Genomic DNA, 22,089 nt, shown 5'->3' with positions numbered 1-22,089 from the left:
TTGTACTTTAATTACATATTCGGGAAGAATACTCTCTACTTCAAACGCACACAGAAACAGCTTAATCAGTTTTTGGCCTACATCTATCAAAAAGTAATGTAAAATTCCTGCAGGGTACACTGGTTAATGGGAAAGTGGGTCACAGAAACACAGTACCATATGCTCCCCAAAGATCAGCACCATATCACCCCCTACCCCCCCCCCCCCACACACACACACACACACACGCACACACACACACACGGGCGTGGGTGGATTTGTGTTATCTCTGATGTTTTAATTAAATGTAGATGAGTGGGAGGAAGGGAGAGAAATGCAACACAGATGAAATTCTCTTTCCAGACATCCTGAAGTTTTAAGACTTTGGATGGTTGGGAGTGTGTGTGTGTGTGTGTGTGTGTGTGTGTGGTTGGTGCGGGAGAAGGAGAGAAGAGGGAGTTAAGGGGGAAAAAAAAGAGGAGAGCGGTGGATTATTGTGGCCAAATGAAGAGATGATTCATTGAAATGTTGAATTAATTTGCGGCTGTCAGTTTCTCTTTTACAGTGAAGTGTTAAGAGTGTGGGGTGTCTGTCTGCCCCTCCCCTCTCCGGATCCCCACCTCTTTCCCCACATGGCTTGGCCCAGTACAGCTTGGCTCTCCTCAGCCCTGCATGGCCTCCTTTCCACTCCACTGGGGAGCAGACATGCAGAGGACTATCGTAAATGCTTGGCTGCAGAACTTCACAGACCAGCATCTCATCGTCTCCTCTTCCTCCTCAGTTCTCCCATTGTTCCCGTAACCTGGTTTCAATGTCTGGCGCGATGTGTCACGAACTCAATCCTGGTTCGGCACAGATCATCTACCTCTTTCAAAGTGGATGTAAAGAAGCTGAGCAGATTGTGGTTCAAGGTTTGTTGCAGCAAGCCAAGTGCCTGCAGGCGTATATCCAATCGCCCCAAGAGTTCTCTGGCTTTAAAAAGAGCAATAACATGTCCGGCAGAAGATCAAGCAGCTCACGGCAACAACTGGGCAATAAAGGAAGTTCAGGCTCTGTGCTAACGACTTGGAGGAAGTGCTCGGAGGTAAAATACTGCCGGGCAAACACATAAGAGTGGAAGGCCGAGACGGACCTGGCTGTAATTTACCAGCAGACGCACAGGGCTCACAAAGCTTATTGGTCTTGACAGCATTGGAAAAAAAAAGACTCTTTCACGGAGCATGAGTTGGGGATGCGACATGGTCCGGCAATCGGGGACAAGCGCGTCTGTGGCGTCCCAACAACAACCCCCAACACGCACACCTCATTTTGGCGGAATGCAGCCCCTGAAGGCCCGGGTCTCTTCTCGGTGCTCACCGAGCAGCGAAGTACAATGTCTCTTTTCAAAGGAGACGCTCAGATGAAAGAAGCAAAGTTAATTGCCTCGGCCACAATGGAAACCTCCCTGTAAGGCCATCCCGTTTCCCCCTGGCAATTAGGGCTCACGTCCCCCTTGTGTGCTCCTCATCAAGCCGTGGGGTCGACACTCGTGTGACTGGGCCGTGGCTTAAGGACCCGAGTCCACCCGTCATCTGCTCGTTGTCTAAAGAGTGCAATGGCCGCGATAGAGTGGATCCTGGGTGATGTTACAACAGCGGTGTGACAGAAGGGGATGGGGAGGCATGCATATATATATATTATATATATATAGTTTAACAAAGATGGCTTGGCAGCACTTGCAGAGCGGATGGGGAAATATCACTACTACCTGTACTGCCCATGTCCGTGAAAGGCAGCTGCCCAGAGTCTAAGACCACATGAATCCAACTACCAGGGTATCCAGAGTAGACTTGCAACAAGTAAACAACCAATTAGAATGCATTAATTGTCTGAATGAAAAAAAAAGGGAGGTTAAACACAAGACTACAAAGAAAGTTTTAACGTCAGGCTCGAACGGAGAATTCTTACAACGACGCTGTGGAATGTGGATAGCAGCAAATTTATCTGAGATTTCTGACGCACTTCCAGATGACTCAGAGTGATTGTAAACCAAGGGCATCATGTGCGTTTGCCTCTCTGCGGACAGCAAAACCACAATGAACAATAATTACATGGTGGGCACGCTGGTTCACCGACTGCAGTGGTGAAGCAGAAGCCACGGAGTTTTTTTCTTTTGGGGGGGGGGGGGGGGTGATTAAAGTAGAATAATTAGCTCTAATTACTTCCTGCTTTACACACCATGTCCTGCAGGTCACGCACACACCGAGAATGAACAATGTTTTGCTTTTCCCAGGATTTAGGCTGAGGGGTGTGTGTGTGAGGAGGAGTGAGGGAGTAGAAGAAGCAGGGGGCTGAGTTCAGTTTCTCTTTAAGAGACTCTTCATAACCAAAGCATGGAAGTAGGAACTCTGCGCACGCAGACACAGAGAGTGTGTTCGTCAGATTAAACTAAGAGGGAGTTGAGTGTCAAAACCATCTATTAAGGCTCATTTGTATGTACATCACAGCCGCTCTTTGTATTGGAATAAGATGTGTTGGGGCGCGCTCCTCTGCGCCTCAATGAGAGAGTGACAACCCTGCAAAAATCAGCCCCCACCTTTTAAAAAAAAACCCTGAAAGAGCTCTCTGCACTGGTTCTGCAAAAACAAAAAAAAAGGTCTTTGCAACAGTATGGGCGACAGCGCGCTCTGAGGAGGACGGGCTTAACACAAGACTACAAAGAAAGCATGGCGTGGACGAAAAGCCACGGAGCAAAGGGGGATTGGCAAGCGCCGATGAAATGGTGCAATTAAAATTGCTGCACTCCAGCAACCAATGTTGTGTCTCAATGACGGATGTGGAATCGTGTGGATCAAATCAGCTGTCATTACTTAATCGGATCCCATGTAGCGAGAACTGAGTGTAATAAGACCTTGTGATGCTTTATTGAGGTATTTATGATGTTTTTTTTGCCGAAGACACAACTAATCGTGTTGCTATGTGAGTAATGTAAATTAGCAGAGACTTCCGTCATCATCATCATCATCATTGGTACCACCCTGTCTGGTACTACTTATTTTGTGCCACATTCATGTCGAGGCTCCCAGGGTGGGAATGCTCATCTTTCTGTTCTCTCTGAAGCATCACCAAATGTTGGATTTACTGAGTAACATTTTGCAGACAGACATGATTCCCAGAGGATGAATCTCAATGACTCTTTCCCTCTCGCAGCACCATGAAGTTGACATTTGTGGCTTTGAGTGAAATGCTCCGACAACTATTGCATGGATTGCAAGTGGAGTGAAGACATCTGTGTTCCACTCAGGATGAATTAACTAAAATAATAGTGCTCTTTTTACTTTTACATCTTGATCATAAATCTGCAAAACTGAAGACACTTCCATCAGCCTCAACTTTTCTTTGTATCGTTACTCGTTAGCAAATGATATCGCAGTAAATCAAAGATGGAGAACGTGGTGAACATTGTGTCAGATTGCAGTTTTGTCTGAGAATAATCTAAACATGTTCAATTTACAGTAATTAAAAAACAAACAGAAAACAATCCTCATATCTCAGTCAATTATCTAAATAGTTTTTTGTCTGTGCATTAACAATCAATTCATTGACTGTTTTTTTTTCAATAAATTATTAGTATTGGCCCCTTTCTTATGCCCAACATGGAGAAGAACGAGACTGTTTAGTGGAAGACAAAACATTTGCATACATGGAAACACATACACATACATGGCATAAGCTAGATGATGAATGTCTTTTATATTTTTATAAATTAAATAAATGCCATCATGCATGTTCAGCTCTGCAAGACCCCCGTCCGCTTACGGCCCACGGGCTCCATCCAATCACAGCCCAGGTGAGTCAAGGTCCACTGCAGAGCTCGAGGACACTTCCCGACTCCCTGTTGGTCTCGTTGGCTGATCAAAGCCTTCTACGACCGATAGCTCACACTGTGTGTTCTTCTGCCGTCATGGCTGATATTACCAAGCCCAGGAAACCACACTCCCACCGGCAGGAAGGCCTGACACACACCATCTGAATCTCCCACAGCTCTCCAACATCCCCCCTGCAGTATCGGCTCCAGATTAAGTGTTTCATCCTGTCTCTGTTTAGCTTAAATACAGGGGTGTAAACATTTAGAGGGCTCTTAACTATGATTAAAACACTCTTTTTTTTTTCCAGAACAAGCATTAAAAAGAGACTCATTGAATCCTGTGAGTCACATGCTCGCCTTTGTCAAGTCATCCTTTGGAGGTGCTCGGCAAACACGTAATCGTCATGCGTTTAGCGGATGCACGGTGAAACCAAACAAGAGCTCCATCCTACGCAGGCGTGTATGTGCATGCAGGGACCACTAAAGGCTGAGGAGTGCAGGCACTCTGACGAGCCGATAATGAGCCTCCACAATCTACTTGCCCATCGTCCACATCCATCAATGACGCGCGGGGCCGCACATTAGACGGACTGTGTCCATCCCTTGCTATTACACTCTACTCCTGCAGGCTTTCTTACAAGGAAACAAGATCTGGAGCACTCCACTTTCCTCCCCTGTGTGTATATGAAAGTTTTTTGTGTGTGTCAACTTGGCAGGATGTATTTTAGTAGAGTGCAGCTGTGGGCACAGCAGGAATTATACCGGTGCGCTAGAGGGACACATCCTGGCGACATCTGTGACCCTGCGTGGGCAAAATACCTACTTTAATTTACCACCTGGCATTAGCGACCTCACCGACACACAAACGCGTGGTTGAACCCAAACACACATCCCACCTGAGGACACCGGGAGCAAAGAGGAGGAAGAGATGAGCAAAAGCAGGATTCTCCAAAAGAAGGACCCCAGGACACAAAAGGTCGCTTCCCTGGCAGCACAATTCATTTAAACAAGAACACTGAGAGACCAACACAGAGGGATCTGGTCATGAATGTTAGTTTCACAACATCTCGCTTGCTAATACTAATGGACGACTTGGACTTCAAGCATTTGGTCTTTAAAGTGTGGGAGGAGCGGTTGCGGGGCTACGAGCACATTTCCGGGCTGAAATATGAGGCTGCCCTTCAACTTTAATTTCCAGTTTCTTATAACATATAGTAACTGATTTTTAAAAAAGAGGAAAGGGAAACATTTCTTGCTCTGAAATCTGTGTCATGTCTTTCTATTAGTCAAGCTTATTCCTACAAAGGAAACACAAAACGGCTGCACACAAAAGGAAAAAGGATGTTGGGAATTCAAGTGGAAAGCAGTTGATCAATCTGTGTAAGTGACCAATTAAATAAATATATATATATATTTCTTCTTCTCATCTATCTATCTATATATCTATATCTATATCTATATATATTTCTTCTTCTTCTCATCAACTCGTTGAGTGACGTAGGTTGCTGGAAGGTTGTGAACCTAAACCCACAGAAGAAACACCACAATAGATGGCTTTCTAAAAAAAAACATGACACTAAAGTGAGAGATCAACTAGCTGGTTGTACAATACAAGCTTTACGCTTAAAAAAAACTGATTTTATTGTCTTATGATACCATCAGATGTTCGAGCACTGGACACTGGCAGCCCTTCATGTTGAAATACACTGATTGCTATATCCTTGACCGCAGCTCTAATTAAACGGTAATCCCCTTTAACAGACAGCAGCAGCTACTCTAATCTTTGTGTCCCTCCGTGTCACCCCGAGGCGAGGCGAGGCGCACCCCCCCGTAACATAAAGCCTTCTCTCTTTCTGCCCGTTGAAAGTCGGAGCCCCTGAGAAGCTGGCGGTGGCCGCAGAGAGGCAGCTCACGTTTCAAGACAAAGCACGATCCTTTGTCAGAAAGGAGACACTTTCCAAAACCGGGCCTGCTGTTTATCACCAGGAACCTGTTTTTCTGCCCGCTCCCCCGTCTCACACCTCCGTTTAGAAAAGCTTCCCGGCCAAGTGAGAGACCAACGGAGACTGAACGATGAGGAAGACGCCACTTTAATGACCTCTGCTCCGTCTGCTTGGCCCCCCAAGAATGATGCACTTTGGTGGCCGTGATCCATTACACACTGAGAAGGCAGGTCAAGCAGACTCTGAGTTTCACACAAACGTGAAAAGGGGAGCTTGAGGAGCCATTAATGGCGTTGGTTTTTTGAGGGAAGGGGTGCGGGGGGGGGGCTTTAGCCTCGCAGCACAAAGAACAGAAAAGTTTAACATTGCAACAGTCCTGCTTTGGAGCATCTGAGGCCGTTTGGATAAACGTGACAATTTGTCAGGATTTAAGACCTCGTTAAATACACCAACCTGGCTGCTGGTTTAGATGGCGCTTCCTGTGTGACTTTGCGTGGCGGGGCTGATCAGATAATGAGCCTGTGAGTAGCAGATTCGCCTTGTTCAAAAAGGTGAGAGGTCAGGTTATACACAAGTCCCAGTGTTTCAGGACCTGAGGTTAAATCACACGTCTCGACCTTTGATCATAAAGCTCCAACTTTGTCCGACATGTTTGACACCATGGGTCGAGCTTATGACTACACGGACTGTGGCTTACGGCGGAGGGTCACAATAGCACTTTTCTAACGTTCAGTAACAAAGAGCCACTGATTCCAGCAGCTCGACTCCACCCTTGAAGGTCCGAGGGCACACCCAGCTGCCCCGCACCGCTATGGATCCAGGAAAATACATTTCTGACAAGTCTGCCACTTTAAGCTTAATTGAAGAAAAATTAGCAAAGCTCTGTAACTCAATAGTTTGCCGTCTGCAGGAGCAAATGTATTATTTTACTACAACCCACCTCTTCTCTGGAGCATGTACAGTGCAAACCTCTTGAAAAATTCACTCACCCTACAACTTACAAGCTAAAGCAAATATTATATGTAAAAACATCTACGGACTGGTGTAAAAAAAACTAAAAAAGATAGGTAGGTTTTAGGTTTATTTTGAGCGAGCGGTTATTTCATATGGATTAGCATAGTTCTGTTGGAACGGGGCCAAGAGAAACAGCACACACTTCAGCTCTGGCTCCTCAAATACCTTCAGTCAACCTATATTTCAGATTCATGCAGCCACCTGCGCGTCAGTGTGCGCTTACAGAGTTAAAAAGGGAAAATGCATCACAACAAAATGTACCGTCGATTAGAGGGCCGAGGAGTCAGCGCGATGACAATGCTAAACTACAAAAACACCAGGATAAGACCATGTGCCAAACTATCCAATGCAAATTATAAGTGCAGTATAATTTGTACAGCAACTCTATGTAGAAATACTCCCATTGAACTGTGAAGAAAAGAACAGAGGCCAGAAAAAAAACACACACAGAGGCTTCATTTACAAACTGGAAACAAATCAGTGAGAGCCTCGCATTAAATAGCGTGACGCTGCTTTGGGAACTGGTCTTCGTCATACAGTAAATACCATCATAAAACGCAGAAAAATGGGCCATTGTTTATGGCCTGTACTGAGTAGTCTGGCAACACCGCATTTAATGAGATCGAGAACCAAAAAAAAAAACCTAAATGTTTTTTGACCAAATAAGAAACATATGGTTTCTCATTCATTTTCTCTCCGGCTCACATTTAACAAGAACCACTTGTTCTCCGCTGCACAGCTTCTAGAGGATTCATCTCGCCGCACGGCTTAGTGCGACCTCAGGAACTAGCCACCTAAAAGCAGCCCTCATTCATAAAAACCAATCTCGAAAATAAAAAAAAGGGAGATCAGACACAGCACAAGATCCAGTACAGCGTTTTCCTTGCAGGAATATACACAGAGAAAAAAAATCTAAAAGTGGTGTTGAAGACTCACTACGCAGGCAGACGATCATCTGTAGCTCATAACAACTGAAAAAAAGGGCAACGTCACCATCCAATGTATTTGTCAAAAAACGATGAACAATACGCGCGAGTGTAAAGTTACAGTTGCTACCATAATTACAGAGTTAATCCCAGCATTTGAATGAATTTAATCTCAAATGCCGGCTCTTCATACACACGAGAAGCTGTGGAACACGCGAGCCTCGGGCTCGTACTAAGCTAAAGCTAAAGCAGTATGAGCAGGACGCTGCACGCAATTTCTATGTGAATGGAGAACGGGGTCAGTTTTAGGCAGGCTTGGTAAAAAAACTGCAGGAAATCACAGGAACATTTCTATTTTTTTAAAATTGAGTTGCTGTAGTAGTTCGTGGCGTATATTTTTTATGCAGACAAACTATAATTCATGACGTTGCGACCACAATGCACTTGGGTTCAGAGTAAATATGAAGCTTTCACACCCTCGCAGTTAAAGAAAGGTGCTTGGGAGTTTGAACTTACATGTATTTTGACTGTCAGTCAAAATGGCAGGAAGTAAATTACCCCCCATCTGCGGAAAAAAGGGTTTCTAAAGCAAAACGGATCTTCGGCACGCCCTTGACCTTTAACTGTACATTACACTTTTATTGCTGACAGGGTTGTGATTAAGAGCTCATACTTCCAACTGTAGGGGCTTAAAACCAATGTCTCTTCCTCGTCTCGGGTTAAAGCTTGTTAAAGTCCATCTGGTGACCTCAGCTCCTCTCTGAACCCCTAACCTCTCATGCTGACTTCCTCCAGCTGCCCAAATTAGCCACAACCCCAGCCTGAAGTCTTATTAGGACTTTTTTTTTCAGTAAACCACTGCTCTTCATGGACTTGCACACCAACAGCACACTGCAGATGTACCGCTGTGAAAAATGTGCAGCTCTTTATGTCCAACTTACACTACATGGAGATGTAACTTCGGCACCAACCCGTTTTAGTTTTTAGAGGCGTAAAAGAACCACATAAAATGTGTTTATTGCATCCAGGCTTTTTGACTTTGTCAGGAACCTCTATTTCAACAAAATATGTTTCAAAAATTATGAAACGCTCTGGTTGAAATTATGACCTTTGTGTTGTTAAGGTTGGTTTCGACCCAGTAATAAAAATAAGATTATAAAGCAATAATTTAAGCCAAAACTGAAATCATAAGTGCACTGTCAGCCAACACACTGACAGCCAGCTCCTCTGCCAATCATGTGAGCTTTAGGGGATTTTCATTTTCTCAACACAAAGAGCAGCCGCACCAGCAACCTTTTCAGCCATTTGACCTTTTTTTAAAAATTAAATCAAGGTTTACTAACAAAGAAAAGGCCCAGAGGCCCCCACCAAAAATATTAAAACCAGTATTTTCATGGATAAGGACACCTAACAGGGTAACGAAGAGAAGAGAAACAAATTGGATGATAGAAAATAGTTTTAAGTGTATTTTTACAGCTGATTTAAGACACGGGTCGCCACCGACCCGCTAACACAGGGGATGCTAGAAAGCTAACACAAAAGGAAGGTTAAGGTTTCTTGGTTCTTTGAAAAAAAGAAACTTCACCCAAGTTTAAACTCTACCACTTCCAAGTTAATGTTTGTGCGCTTTTTTATATCTGCTTCCTAACTTTTCAGTAATGCATAATGCACATGCCTACAGTTCACAGTAAGCCAGACGTGGTCTCACCAAAACGTAAAAACAAATCCCACGTGCACCAGTTACTTTTCCTTCCTTCCATAAACATTTACGTAATATAGTAACATTTCCAAAGTAAACCCACCATTTACCAGAAACAAGGCACAAAGTTATGACTTGGAGGAGTTGTGCAGAGTTTTGCAGAGTCTCAAACGGCAACCTCTAAGTAACTGAGTCTGTGGATGTGAGTGCGAGTGTTTACCGAAGGAAACGGGGTGCCGGGGCCAGCGACTCAGGAGGCCCGGGTCTTTAATGCACTCGAAATATTCTGTGAACGCCTCTCACCGTTTCCTTGCACTGGGGAACTCATGTTTAATGCCTTTTGAACAGCCACAGAGTTTTAAAAAGAGTTACAGTGCCAGACAAAAAAAAGAAAGGGAGAAAAAAGATCAAACAAAAGAGAGAGGGAGTGGTGGAGGAAAAGCTGCAGGACATCCAACTCTTTCTCTTGTAAGAGGAGAGACATTAGTGCGGGCGGCTGTGAATAATAGCGCTTGATAATTCATGACGAGCCTCTTTTCCGCCGAGTTGTCGTATTCAGCCCCGGCTGGCTGAAAAAAACGTCGGAAGAATTAGCTTTTGTGGTCAATTGAACATTTTCTATTTCCAATAAGTGGCCCTGATGTTATGATGACTGACGCTTTCATCCAGATACAGGGACCTTGCTCTTCGGGGGACTCAAATCAGAGCGCCACGGCTTTTCAAAAGAGATGACCAAATATAAAAAAAGGTGCGGCACGTAAGCTGCTGCATTGTTCGCCGTTCATGAGCCGTTCGTCGCAACATTTCTACGAGATCCACAACTAAAACGTGGGAAACGGCTCGCACGTGAAAGCAGAAATGAGGCTTCCTCTACATCTTGTGGCATCAGAGGGCGATCAGAGGCGCTTTTCTGCCATCAATGTGCGCCACGGTCGCTGGGAATGTTCAAAGAGTGCGCGGGAGGAATAGAAAAAGGAGAGCGAGAAAGCGAGAGAGACAGAGGAGCACCCAGGGCTCGAATTTCACCTGACCTCATTCTAAGATGAACCCGGGAGGTTGCAGGGAAGGCAGGGGTGTAGCTTTCACTGCAACCTTTTCTTTGCTTCCTACCAAATGACAGGACGGTAGGGCAGGCAGGCAAGCACACGCACACACACACGCACACGCACACACAGTAAGACGTCTGCCTGGAAACCATCCACAGAGAGAGAGAGATGAAAGAGCCACGGTGAAGTCACCCCGCTGCAAAAAAGCAGCGGGGTGAAATGCAAAGCCCAGTCTCTGGAGAAGAGAAGAGAGAAAGCTCGGCACATTTCCATGTAGGACTTCTCGTCTCTTACGGAGAGAAATCGCAGGCTTGCATTCTCATAAAATATTTATCTCAGGGTGACGCATCAGCAGCCATGCGTAAGACTGGTCAAATGAAGCCCTTGCTATAAAAACATAGTGACAGATATGTGCCCACAGGTGTGCAGGCCCCAATTGTATACCACACTAACACATGCGTCAGACTACATACTTCTCAAATTCCAGAGGCAATGAAAGCACCCACGCCCCCCCCACCATCTGCACCACAGGAAGTCAACAGCCAAAACAGCCGTCACCTTTTTCCTGCCAAGGCTGTTGTCCAGATCCTCGGGGAGACGGCAGCCTTTGCCCCCTCTAACCCTGACCACACAGAAACAAACACACAGAGCAGAGCCCCCCTCCCTCCGCCAGCCACATGGTTTTTTTTTTTACAAGTGAGGAAAGACAAGGCCGTGGCCCTCCGTCTGGGTCCCAACCCAGATGAGGACACAAAGCAGCGGTGAAAGCCGTGGCGGGGAAGAGCAAGGCCAGCTGCGGAGATCCCCATCCGCTTTGACGCAACGCCAGTGAGGAAAATAACCACAGCAGAATATCGACTTCCTCTGACATGGGAGGGGGAGCAGGGGACCATTGTCGATTGTCAGACACAACGCGGGCATTTCTATCCGTCGTCACCTCGGCAGATAAGGACAGGAAACACGGTCCTGTGCTCCCCGACCATCGGGGGCCGTGTTAGCCGGCTGCACCTGCACAGAGCAGCCCATTGTGGTGGTGCGTGTCATTTTTGGTATTATTTGGTCCGTTGGTCCTCTGCGGGGGATCGACTAGTGTGTGGGCTTTTTGGGGGGAAAATATATGTTGTTGTTGACTGAGGCTGCAAGTAACTGATTGATGGAGGGAATGTTTCATTTCACCGATGGAGGAGAGATGAACTCAATAGCTGCAAGGAAGAATTATTTTTTCTCTTTTCTTCAGACAAACGGAACCAACAATAAAGACAATAGTCAATAGTTGCAGCTCAATTTGGCTTAATAAGCCTGGTGTTAATTGAAAAAGGTAGACTTAATATAGATATCAACTATTTCTTCGGCTCTTTATTTCAGGCGAGGTGGGCCGTCTGCCCTGTAACGCCATACAGACACTGGTAGAAACAGTTATCTTGAATTGGTTGACTCATTAAAATAATCCAACAAGGCCCACTGCAGGCATAGACGTATACAAGCACAGCATTAAAGTGTTAGCATCTCAAAAAGGTTGCCTGCCAGTGATTTATTTAAAGAAAACCTGTTTCCACATTTAGTGTTTCCCTTTCCTTTAGAGAACTTTATACTGGGCCACTTTAATGTTTAAAACATTTCTTACAATACAATCAAGTCTGCCCCTCAAGACTTCTATTCTTGGCAGAGGGGGAAAAATCCTTAAAAAAACAAACAAAAGCTTTTAGACTGTGCAGCACTAATGCTCTCCATGGAAACCCAGAATAAGTATTTCAATGGCTTAAACAGAGTAGTGTTGATCAAGTACAGAAAAACGCACAGAAGAATCTGGTTTTAATAAACATCAACGCCATCAAAGAAGCCGCAGTAATGTGGAAGGAGCAAGACAAACAGGAAGCACCTTCCTGTTGCAGATGTTACTGGAACCGACCTGTGACCTCTTGTTGGACGGGTGCGAAACATCCAAAACACATCGACAGACTTTCTTCACCTCGCTCTACAATATTCAAATAGGCTTCTGGAGGTATTTCGGTCGGTAATGAGGCTAAAGCCTTTAGTTATCAAGCTCCTCTTCTGTGGAATAATCTTCCACTTTCAGTCTGGGGGGCAGACACCGTCACCTCATTTAAGAGTAGACCTAAGACTTTCCTTTGACAGCGCCTACAGACAGGGCTGGCTCAGGTTAGCCCAGCTCCAGCCCCTCGATATGCCGGGCTCCTCCTCTCTTCTTCTTCCTCTCATCTCTCTTCTCCTTTCCCTTCTTTTTCTCTCCTTCTGGATACATTATTGTCTTTTCGATGCACATTACTAACTCTACTCCTTTCCGGGAGCCTCTGTGCTTCCTCGCCTCAAGTTTCCTTGGACCGTGGCGGTCCCCCCCCCCCAGATCATGGCTGTGTCATGCCTACTACTCATTGTATGAATAAATGATGTCATATTAATGTAATGTGCTGTAACTCTATTACGTTGCTCATTCTGGTCACATGACATCTATTGTTTCTGTCCATCCGGGGAGAGGGATCCTCCTCTGTTGCTCTCCCTCAGGTTTCTTCCCCTTTTTCCACGTGAAAGGGTTTTTACTATCTTTATTTGGAGCAGTTATTCTTGATCCGATGTGAGGTCATGAGACAGGGATGTTATGTGTACAGATTGTAAAGCCCTCCGAGGCAAATCTTGTATTTGTGTTTTTGGGCTATACAAACTGAATTGAATAATGTGCACGGGGATACAGCGTTCTAAGACGCTCGATGCGCGTCAGCCCAAACTTGATATAAAATATTTGTTTGAATATAAAAACAAAACCCACGTCCCAAACAGATGCCGTCCAACAGAATTCATTTCAGCTCCGTTCCCAAATGCTGAGCAAAGAAGTGCAGTTTTATAAATAAATAAAAAACTGTCTGCCTCTGCTGTGCCATGGCCCTGTTAGAATTTAGTTTTTGGGAAACCCACTGAAGTATGGTTTGAACGAAGACTCAGAGGGAGGTTCAGATTGAGGACAGCAGAAAGGAGGAGGAGGAGGTGGGGTGATGGGGGTTTGAAGGGATTCAGCAGTTGGCACGGTTTGCAAAAACTGGAACAAACCAAAAAGGGTAGGAGCAGAGGAAGGTGAAATGTAGTGCAAGTACGGCAGAGGAGACGAGACGAAGCTGGGGATGAGGTTGTTTAACATAATTAAAACCACAACACAAAAAACAATGCTGGCTGTGTAATGAGCTTCCCTCTCTGCTCGGGGTAATTACTGTCTACTAATGCAGAACAATGCGCACCATAATGTGCTAATGCTGCCAAGGCGCACTGGCTGAAGGAGAGGAGATGTATAATCACCTAACAAGGCTGGGTAACAGACCTCGGGTCAGTCGAGGTTTCATGTAGCCAATAAATAAAAATGACTTCACCGTCAGGATGCTGATTACAGGGCATGTGAAAAGGGACAATTTTGAAAAAGTAAATAAAAAGACATTTTCACAGAGTTCACAAAAGGAGAGAGTACAGTGTATTCAGCTTGCACGGATGTACTTGATCCGAGCAGGAAGAATCAGAGATCCCCGTTTATTAAATCACGCAAAGTCAACAATTCATTCGAGCTTCAAAACACAAAGAAATCTCTGATTGAGACGTCCCACAAACATTTCTCTGGAGTAAGTTTTCTACATCCCCACATTTCCTTTCAGGGGCAATTTCAAAAGGAAACTTCTTTGAAGAAATAGTGTTGTAGTGGGACATTCTTCTTTGTAAGAAACGACTGAAAAGAAACAACTGTGCTCCATCCAAAGCCTGGAAGAACACCAGCAGCGGTACGCAACTTGGTTCACATCCAAAATGATTCAAAGGGGGGAACCGGAAAGCTCTGAAACATTCACAGGCTTTGAGCGCCAAGCGCCGACGAAGCCACGGGCTTAACTCAAACAGTATGCTGGATCCACCGCGCAGAGATAAATCTGAGCTCTGCAGGTCCAGTTGGGTATCAGGACCGGGAGGTGAACGCTGCGCAGGCCATGGAGACTGATCTCCCCCCCCCCCACCTCCCTCCGGTGCTCGCAAGAGGGGCCGAAGCCTGACAGAGCTCACTGGATGCCATCAGAAACTACTGAAGGTGAATATATTCTCGACAAACAACAACTGGGCCTTCTGCAGGGTCAGTTGTAGCTGCCGACCCCATTCATCAGAAGATCAAACAGAGTTAAACCCCCCATCCCATCCCATTAAATACCAGTGGCCTTTTCAGCCCGTCTAAACCTGCTGGTGTGGCGGGGAGGAGCTGAGGACTGATTGAGAGCTGCCTCATGTCACTCTGCCTGTGGCCCGTTGCTATGATGAGTTCATTCAGCCTCAGGACACAAAGCGTTAATGGGTGCTTGGATTATGCAATGGCATGCCAGACGCCTTTTCTCCTCAGCTGCCCCCCCCCCCCCCCCCCCCGCTTCACAACGGGCTGAAGCCAAATGAGGCATTCCAGCACGTTTCGATCAGATGCATTTGAATGCGGTGGCAGCGCTGCGCATGCTTCGGCACCGACGTGGGAACAAAACAGGGATTTTCTCCCCCTCACCAGGGCCTCACCTGCTCTGCGGGGGTGGGAGGGGTGAGTTGACGTAAGGATTTACAACTGTCGGGGTGGGTTATATCCGAGTGGCAAACCAACAATAACATCTGTATTCATCATTTTAAAAGTGAACATGAAATCACAGGTTACCGCTAATAGCAGATAAGTGATCCAGCAACTGACGATTAAGACTTAAGTGTTCAGGTCAAAGGCGGTCAGCGGATGTCAGCAACTGATATCTGATAAGAGGACAATAAACTGTCATTACTGAAGGGTTGCTGACTTGACCTCTCGTGGATTCGACTACAACCACCATCCACCTGCTGACACACAAGCAACTAAAATAGTAAAATAGGACATTTAAATAAAGCTAAATCTTACACATACTGCTTGTGTGATTGATTATCTGATGATTGCCTGTTCCTCATTAAATCAAGGAGACGTCTTAAGACATCCTGTTTTCTCTGACCAAGAAAAAGCATCAAATCATCTAATTAGAAAGTTGGAACTAGTAAATGTTTAGCAGTTTTCTTTAAAAAAAAATAAATTTTTTTAGTAAAATGGTTTGTTTAAAAAAAATAAAAAATAAAAAAAATTGTTGGCGATTAATTTTCTGCCGCTTAACGTCACAGCACACAGTTTGAATTATGAGCTCCTGTAAAGACATTTCAAACGGTGGGGATCATTTGCATTTTTGCGATACTGAGAAGTGATTTTTCAGGAGCTCTACGCCGTGCTAAATTACAAAGCTCTTCTAGCAAACTATCCAACTGAAGCATGGCAGGAAGTAATTGGAAACGCCACAGAATAAAAAAGGAAAAGGTAGAGAAAAAAATAAAATACGTTGCAAAGTGAAACACAACGTCGACTGCAGGAGTGTTGGTGGTGGGTGTGCAGCCAACTGCTCCTCCAGCCAAGGCAGGAGACAGAGCTGCACAGGCCGGCAGCGAGTCAACAAACAACAAAGATCCCTCCAGACGAGACCGGCAACTCGCTAGGGCCAACAGGCCTACTGCCACAGGGAAGAAGGGGGCCGAGGAGGGGAGGGTGGTCTCCAATCACAGCAGCCGGGTCCAGCAGCAGAGCCAGCACAAACCACAAACACATGAGCCAACGCGCACACCCGTGCACATCCCTCGGTCACGCGCACAAACACACAGCAGCTCCAGTACATGGGTCATTAGGGGAAGCAATCATCATTTAAAGCCAGGAGCTCGGGCCCTGCAGTTTCATGTTTATTTGGCTTTATTGATGACAAGGAGCCAACGAGGGGGCGGGGCAGACAAAGGGGCAGCGGCCATTATGGACTGCAGTTATTTTCCAGTCCGACCGCAGAAGCTTCAGGGAGACTCTGTCTTCCTGCGCAAATCAGCAGGTATGCTTCCTGCACATTTGATGTGGGGATGATGGTAACCCATGTTTCTTTCACTAATGTTTCCCTCGGGGCTGGCGAGAGTGCAGCTTCTGGCAACCATCGATCCAGGTCTTCTTTAGGCAGATGCCAATCAACACATTTTAGAAGAGAAAAAAAAAAGTGCTAGCTTCAATATCTTTGAAGATAGCAGACCAATGTCAAGCATCAATTCTGGGGTCACACGCTAGAGGAAAGTGATCCCAAGGAGATGGGGAGCATCAATTTTGAACCGACAAGGCCCCCTCCCCACAACTAAGATGCTAGGTCGCCATGAGTGCAAGAAGATCCTCCCCCTGGGAGAAGAGCCCTCTCCAATGGAGCGAGTGCAAGCTGCACAGACCAACTGGGCGCAAAAGAGGACTTAAGTTCAAAAGGGCTTCACCTGAACCTGAATAAACATCGTCTGATAAATGACCAGAAACCAGAGCCGCGAAGACCTTGAGAAATCCTCCCCCCAGAGTCTCACAACGTGGGCGACCACTCACAAACTATGTGGCGTGTGCAAACACACCCAGAACTAGATCTTGTTATTCAACCTCAGCGTTTTGCCGTTGTACTCGACTCCTGAGTGCAGTTGGCTTCGGCTAACCTTGCAGCCGCCTTGGCAGATGACAATAACGGCCGTGTGAAGCATCGTACAATACTAAAAGGCATGTCAGGTAGGTAAAAAAGGGATTTTCATTGCTTCTCCACAGGGCTGAATGCATCTGACCAGTGTTCTCACGTACAGGGGAAGACGAAATGTTGCCTGACAACAGAAACCAATACAATAAAACACCACAAACTACAACTGCGTGATATGGAGAGATGTTGGCTAGTTTTTACACTACAATTACAGAACCTTGTTGAAGAAAAACACAAGATGATGTCACGCTGTGACTTTGATTCCATAGCCGGTAAAATGTAAATCGCCGCTGGGCACCAACGCAAACAACAAAAAAAATTATACCAAAGCCACAAATAATTTCCGTTCTCTGTCAAGACAAAGCAGGATGAAATACAAAGCACATGCAGTGCTGTTGTAGGGCAATGCATAGATGTTGCAATGATGTGCACAGATGTTTGTGAAATATCCAACCTCAGCAGTACAATTAGTGAAACAACAAACAAGACATCACAATCAAATGGTGTGGTGGGAAAAATAAAAAACAACCAGACAATAGAATTTAAAACATTAATACGGTTAGCTGCGTTTAAAAAATATATTTTCTCAGAAATTGTCTCGGAACATGATAAAACCATAATGATGTATGAATGTGGTTATAGCGGTTTACTGCTTCAACAGCTGGGCACAAAAGATACCAATCTCATGTGATGCGCTTCACTGAAATCCCCTCAAATATAACTTAAAACAATCCTCGCAGTCCACCACAGGATTGTGAATAGACAATAAACAGACACAGTCCAACCCACACAATACAGTCCCATGTTTATTTAGGCACCGTCCTGCCATCCTTCCTTGGGAGTATTTCGGAGAACCGGGACCGGTGTGCGGAGCCAAAACAGCCTCTGGGCACGGCCGAGTAATAAGAGCCAAGCGGCTGGATGTTAAAGTAAAGCAGCAGGCAAATGTGAGCATGCCAAAAACATATAAAACAGGAAAAGACCCTCATGGTATCTGCTCAGAGCAGCTCTCCAGATGAAAGAGGACACGTGCTGAAGATTGGCTTCAGGGACCTTCTAATAGAAGCAGCGGAACCACAAGCATGGCAAAAACACTGGTCGCCATCCGTTTGTGGACCGGACAACAAATCCAATTTACACACAGAGTGGTTTGCTCCTCCTGTAGTGAAGTTACAGTGTCTGGTTTTACAGCGGGCCACGGAGGCACAAGCACAGTAAATATGGACTCGCTATCGAATTCCATCACAAAATCTCATCGCGCGCCTCTAAATCGTTGCGAGGCGAAACATTAGTTTTTGCACAGGCATCCAAATTATTCATGCGGCAGCGCAGCTGAAATCTTCATCAGATCTTCTCCGGCCGCACCACGAGGCAGCGAGAGATCAAAAAGGAGGGGTCTGAGGAGGAGAGTGTGTGAGGATGTTACTGAAACATCTACCCAGGCAGTCCAGTTTATTCCTTCACAGAAGTACTCCAGGATTGTGATTGCCACAATGAAGCAAGGCGGGGTGGGAAAGGAGAGGGGAATGAAAGACACCACCGCCAAACGAGGAGGAAGGGCGGTAGGAATAAGGAGGCGGAAAGGGGAAGAGAGATGCTGCATTAACAATATGGACACTCACTCCACAAGTAGCTTTCATCTGCTCAAGAGCTGCTTCAGGCGCACGGCGCTGGTCGGCCTACAGAGAGAAACCAGATCTAGATCTAGAAAACCCAAAGACTGTGGGGGGGTGGCGGCAAAACAGAACCATTACTGTTGAACTAAAAATAAAGATCTGGGTAAATATTTGACCACATGTGCTCTGATCCAGCAGATCAGACAAGCATCCAGAAATGTGGTGCGTTTGGTGTGGACTGCTTCATGTGGGAATAAAGCCACTGAAGTATAAATATAAATATATCCCTGGCGCTTGCAGTGTTTTAACACACTGAGAGAGCTTTAAAAATATATATATAAATTTAAAAAAAGGACATTTCTAAAAATGGGAGGGTGCCATGACAGTACCTGGCTTGGCTCTATTCATGAATCCTATAAACACAAACCCGCAGCAGCAGCCTCCATCTCCCCTGCTGCCTGCACACAGAGGACACATTCATCCCAAATTGGGCACCCTGAGAAGACTGGAGGGTGGGAGGGGGGCAACAGACAGACACTTCAACTTAAAGGAATTTTTTTCAGCCACTCTGGCTATCGCGGCTGTGTTGAAGGCACAGGCGAAAACACAATCTGTGCTTGTCTGCGTTTCAGTCTCCATGCAGGGATCAGATAAAACGGACTCCGTTTTGACATGATGAGCGGTGACTTAATGAGCCGGATGGCGTGATAAGAGCATTCCTCGCACAAACCAGGAAAGATCTTCACGTGGCTGTCTTCTCTCACCCTGCAGCCGAGGTTATGGACTTTTAAAAAGGCTTCCAACCGTGTGTGTGTGTGGGTCCGTAAATGTTAATTTATTCTTTTTTTGTGGAAAAAACCCAGGCAGACTCCCAGCACTGCTCTCCGCTCCTGCATATGAATGGCACCTATGAGCACGCCACAGTGGGGCAGTTTAAACATGCAAACAGAGTTATGAATATGATAATCACGAACAGTGTGTCCAATGTGTTGTATGAGAGGATGGAGGAATGATCCAGGGAATGCGTGACACCTTTCGTGATGGATGGAGGCCGACCATGCCCCTGCTCCAAATTATAAATGGAATTATCAGAGGAACATGTGAACATGTTTGCTTTAGCATTAGTGTTTTTCTCAGTATTGTTCTACTTCTAGTTAAAGCCTTTGGATTAAATAAGTAATTTTGAAACCGATTTTTATGTTTTACCTTCACATCCCCATAGGGCTCAATGGGGGAGGGGCGCACCCTTGCCTTCGTTGACCCTCCACACATGTTTACCATCTTTAAATCGGAACTCATTAGAAGTTTGTTTTTTCCTTTGTGTGTGTGTATTTCGGTCTCTGTGCTTTCTGGCTGCACTAACAGAATTACTACAGAGGACTAACTTGAACCAGCAAGGCTACAAGAAAAGCATGGAGGTCAATGTCGTGGTCCTCGGTGTTTGTCTTCCTTCCTTCTGCAGCCTCTGAGTGACTGGACATGAACAGTGAATGCGTCCTGCGCGTTTGAACGGTTGGGTAGCTTGGTACCAACCTTGGAGGCAGATGATACCGACGAGGCACGTCGTCTCCACCGGTGCTTTTCTCCTGGTCATCGCCGCGGGGGTCCTCCTGCCTCCCCCCCGCCGCGCCTCGCTCCCTCTCGGTAGATCCATGTCCTGGTGCTCGGCGGCTCCCCGGTTCTGTTCTCCGTCGGCTTCAGGAGAGCCGTGAGGTTTGGCAAAAGTGAAACGACCAACAACGGAGAAAAAAAAAAAGAAGAAGAAGAAGAAGAAAAAAAAAAAAGAAGCGATATCCGCGCGTCACCGTGTGCGTGCAGGTAAACAAACGCCCTCGTTACCTGCGCGGGTCTCCGGGGAAGCCAAAGGCGGCCCTGCTCACCTGGTTGTTTGTGGAAACTTAGCGGGGACGAGGCGGAGACATGTGCGGCAGGGACGCCTCGGTTTACAGGCCGGCCAGAGACAGACGACGGAGCGAGTTTCGGACCCGCCGAAAGTTTGAGGCGAAGTTTAAACTTCCAGGCAGGTTTACGGTGCGCAGGGCTGGTGCGGTAACAGGCCGCAGTGGTTCATTACAACCCGGTGTGTGTGTGTGTGTGTGTGTGTGTGTGTCCGCCGTCCGCTCGCGCCCACAGCCGCCAACCAGCCGGCCAGTTCAGTCTGCAACAAGAGGGAGTTTCACTCCGCGGTGTTTCCAAGTTGGCTTCCGCCCACTCGCCTGTGTGATTTTTTTACACTTAGCGTCAAGTGGGATGAAACCATGCGGGTGAGTTCCTGCGGGGACTTTCAGAATAAAAGTCACAACGTGCGACGTCTTCCACGTTTTGTCTGCATTTGTAGCAAAAGGACTTTGTAAACATATCGTTTGAACGTTGTTTGATTTTCTGTTCATATGTGTTGTCGCGTGAAATTAGCCTACTCGAAAAAAAAGCAATTGTTGCCGATGTAATATTTATTTATATTTTAGTTTAACATTACATGCTTCACCCCCACCCCCTTCAGCCAGTTTTCTATTCAATTATTCTGTACGCACCAAAAATACTTTATTTTGAAATGAAAACAAACATCCTGTCTCAAGGGCAGCTTCCGGTGCCCGTACCCGACCTGAGATAAACCATACAACACTGCGACCCCCTGGTTCAACCTGATCACTGTTCACTTCAACTGGAGGCAGAGCACTTTCAAGTCGTGCAAACAATTTAAATTCAAATTTGAAAGAGAAAAACAATTATATTATAACTCTTATATAATACATATAACTCACATATATATATATATATATATATATATATATATATATATATATATATATATATATAAACTAATGAACGCTCTCTCTCTCTCTCTCGCTCTCTCTCTCTCTCTCTCTCTCTCTAGCTCTCTCTCTCTCTCGCTCTCTCTCTCTCTCTCTCTCTCTATATATAACTTTTATTTCCTTATCCATGAATTTCTCTGTATCACATAAGTTGGCTTTATAATCCTGGAGGTATGCTATCATATTTCAACTAGCACATTCTGTACATTTTCTGGACAGCTAATAAGTGACACAAACATCCTGCAAAAGGTCCCGGCCCACTGGTAAGACATTGTGGGGCGGTGCCATGTTACCGGCTGACCCCTAGATGGCTGAGGGAAACATGCAGCCAGTCAACCAAGATTAAGGAACATGAGCTCAAACCCGGTATCACCCCTGATAGCACAGGCCTGCAGTGAATAGGACGAGGTGCAGCTGTGGAAATATAATTCAAGAAACTTGAAAGAGAAGTTTAAGTCTCTTAAGATAATGGGGTCGACCCTGAACCAGGAGGAGGAGCCCGACAGCTCTTGGTGGAACGAAACCATCTTGGGGTCAGTTCACTCAATGCACTCAGAATTGACAAAGGGTTGAGGCGCCATACTGAGAGATCACCGGATGCAGAGAAACCCCGGGCTGACTTCTACCGAGGAAGAGGGACAAG

General features: G+C 45.9%; 1 protein-coding gene across 1 annotated transcript in view; it reads right to left on the bottom strand.

Moving 5' to 3' along the window:
* ptk7b (protein tyrosine kinase 7b) overlaps positions 1-20,757 on the bottom strand; it is a 65,037-nt gene extending 44,280 nt beyond the window's left edge. The window contains exon 1 of the mRNA XM_068568696.1: positions 20,167-20,757. Coding sequence (XP_068424797.1) covers positions 20,167-20,287 — 121 coding nt within the window. The 5' untranslated portion in view covers positions 20,288-20,757. The remainder of the gene's footprint in view (positions 1-20,166) is intronic.
* Between the last annotated feature and the right edge of the window lie 1,332 nt (positions 20,758-22,089).

The sequence above is a fragment of the Clinocottus analis genome, unplaced genomic scaffold (genome assembly GCF_023055335.1).
Source record: "Clinocottus analis isolate CAN_PGR_092001 unplaced genomic scaffold, fCliAna1.0.p SCAF_8, whole genome shotgun sequence".
Lineage (NCBI taxonomy): Eukaryota > Metazoa > Chordata > Actinopteri > Perciformes > Cottidae > Clinocottus > Clinocottus analis.
This window is presented reverse-complemented; position numbering and strand designations above follow the sequence as displayed.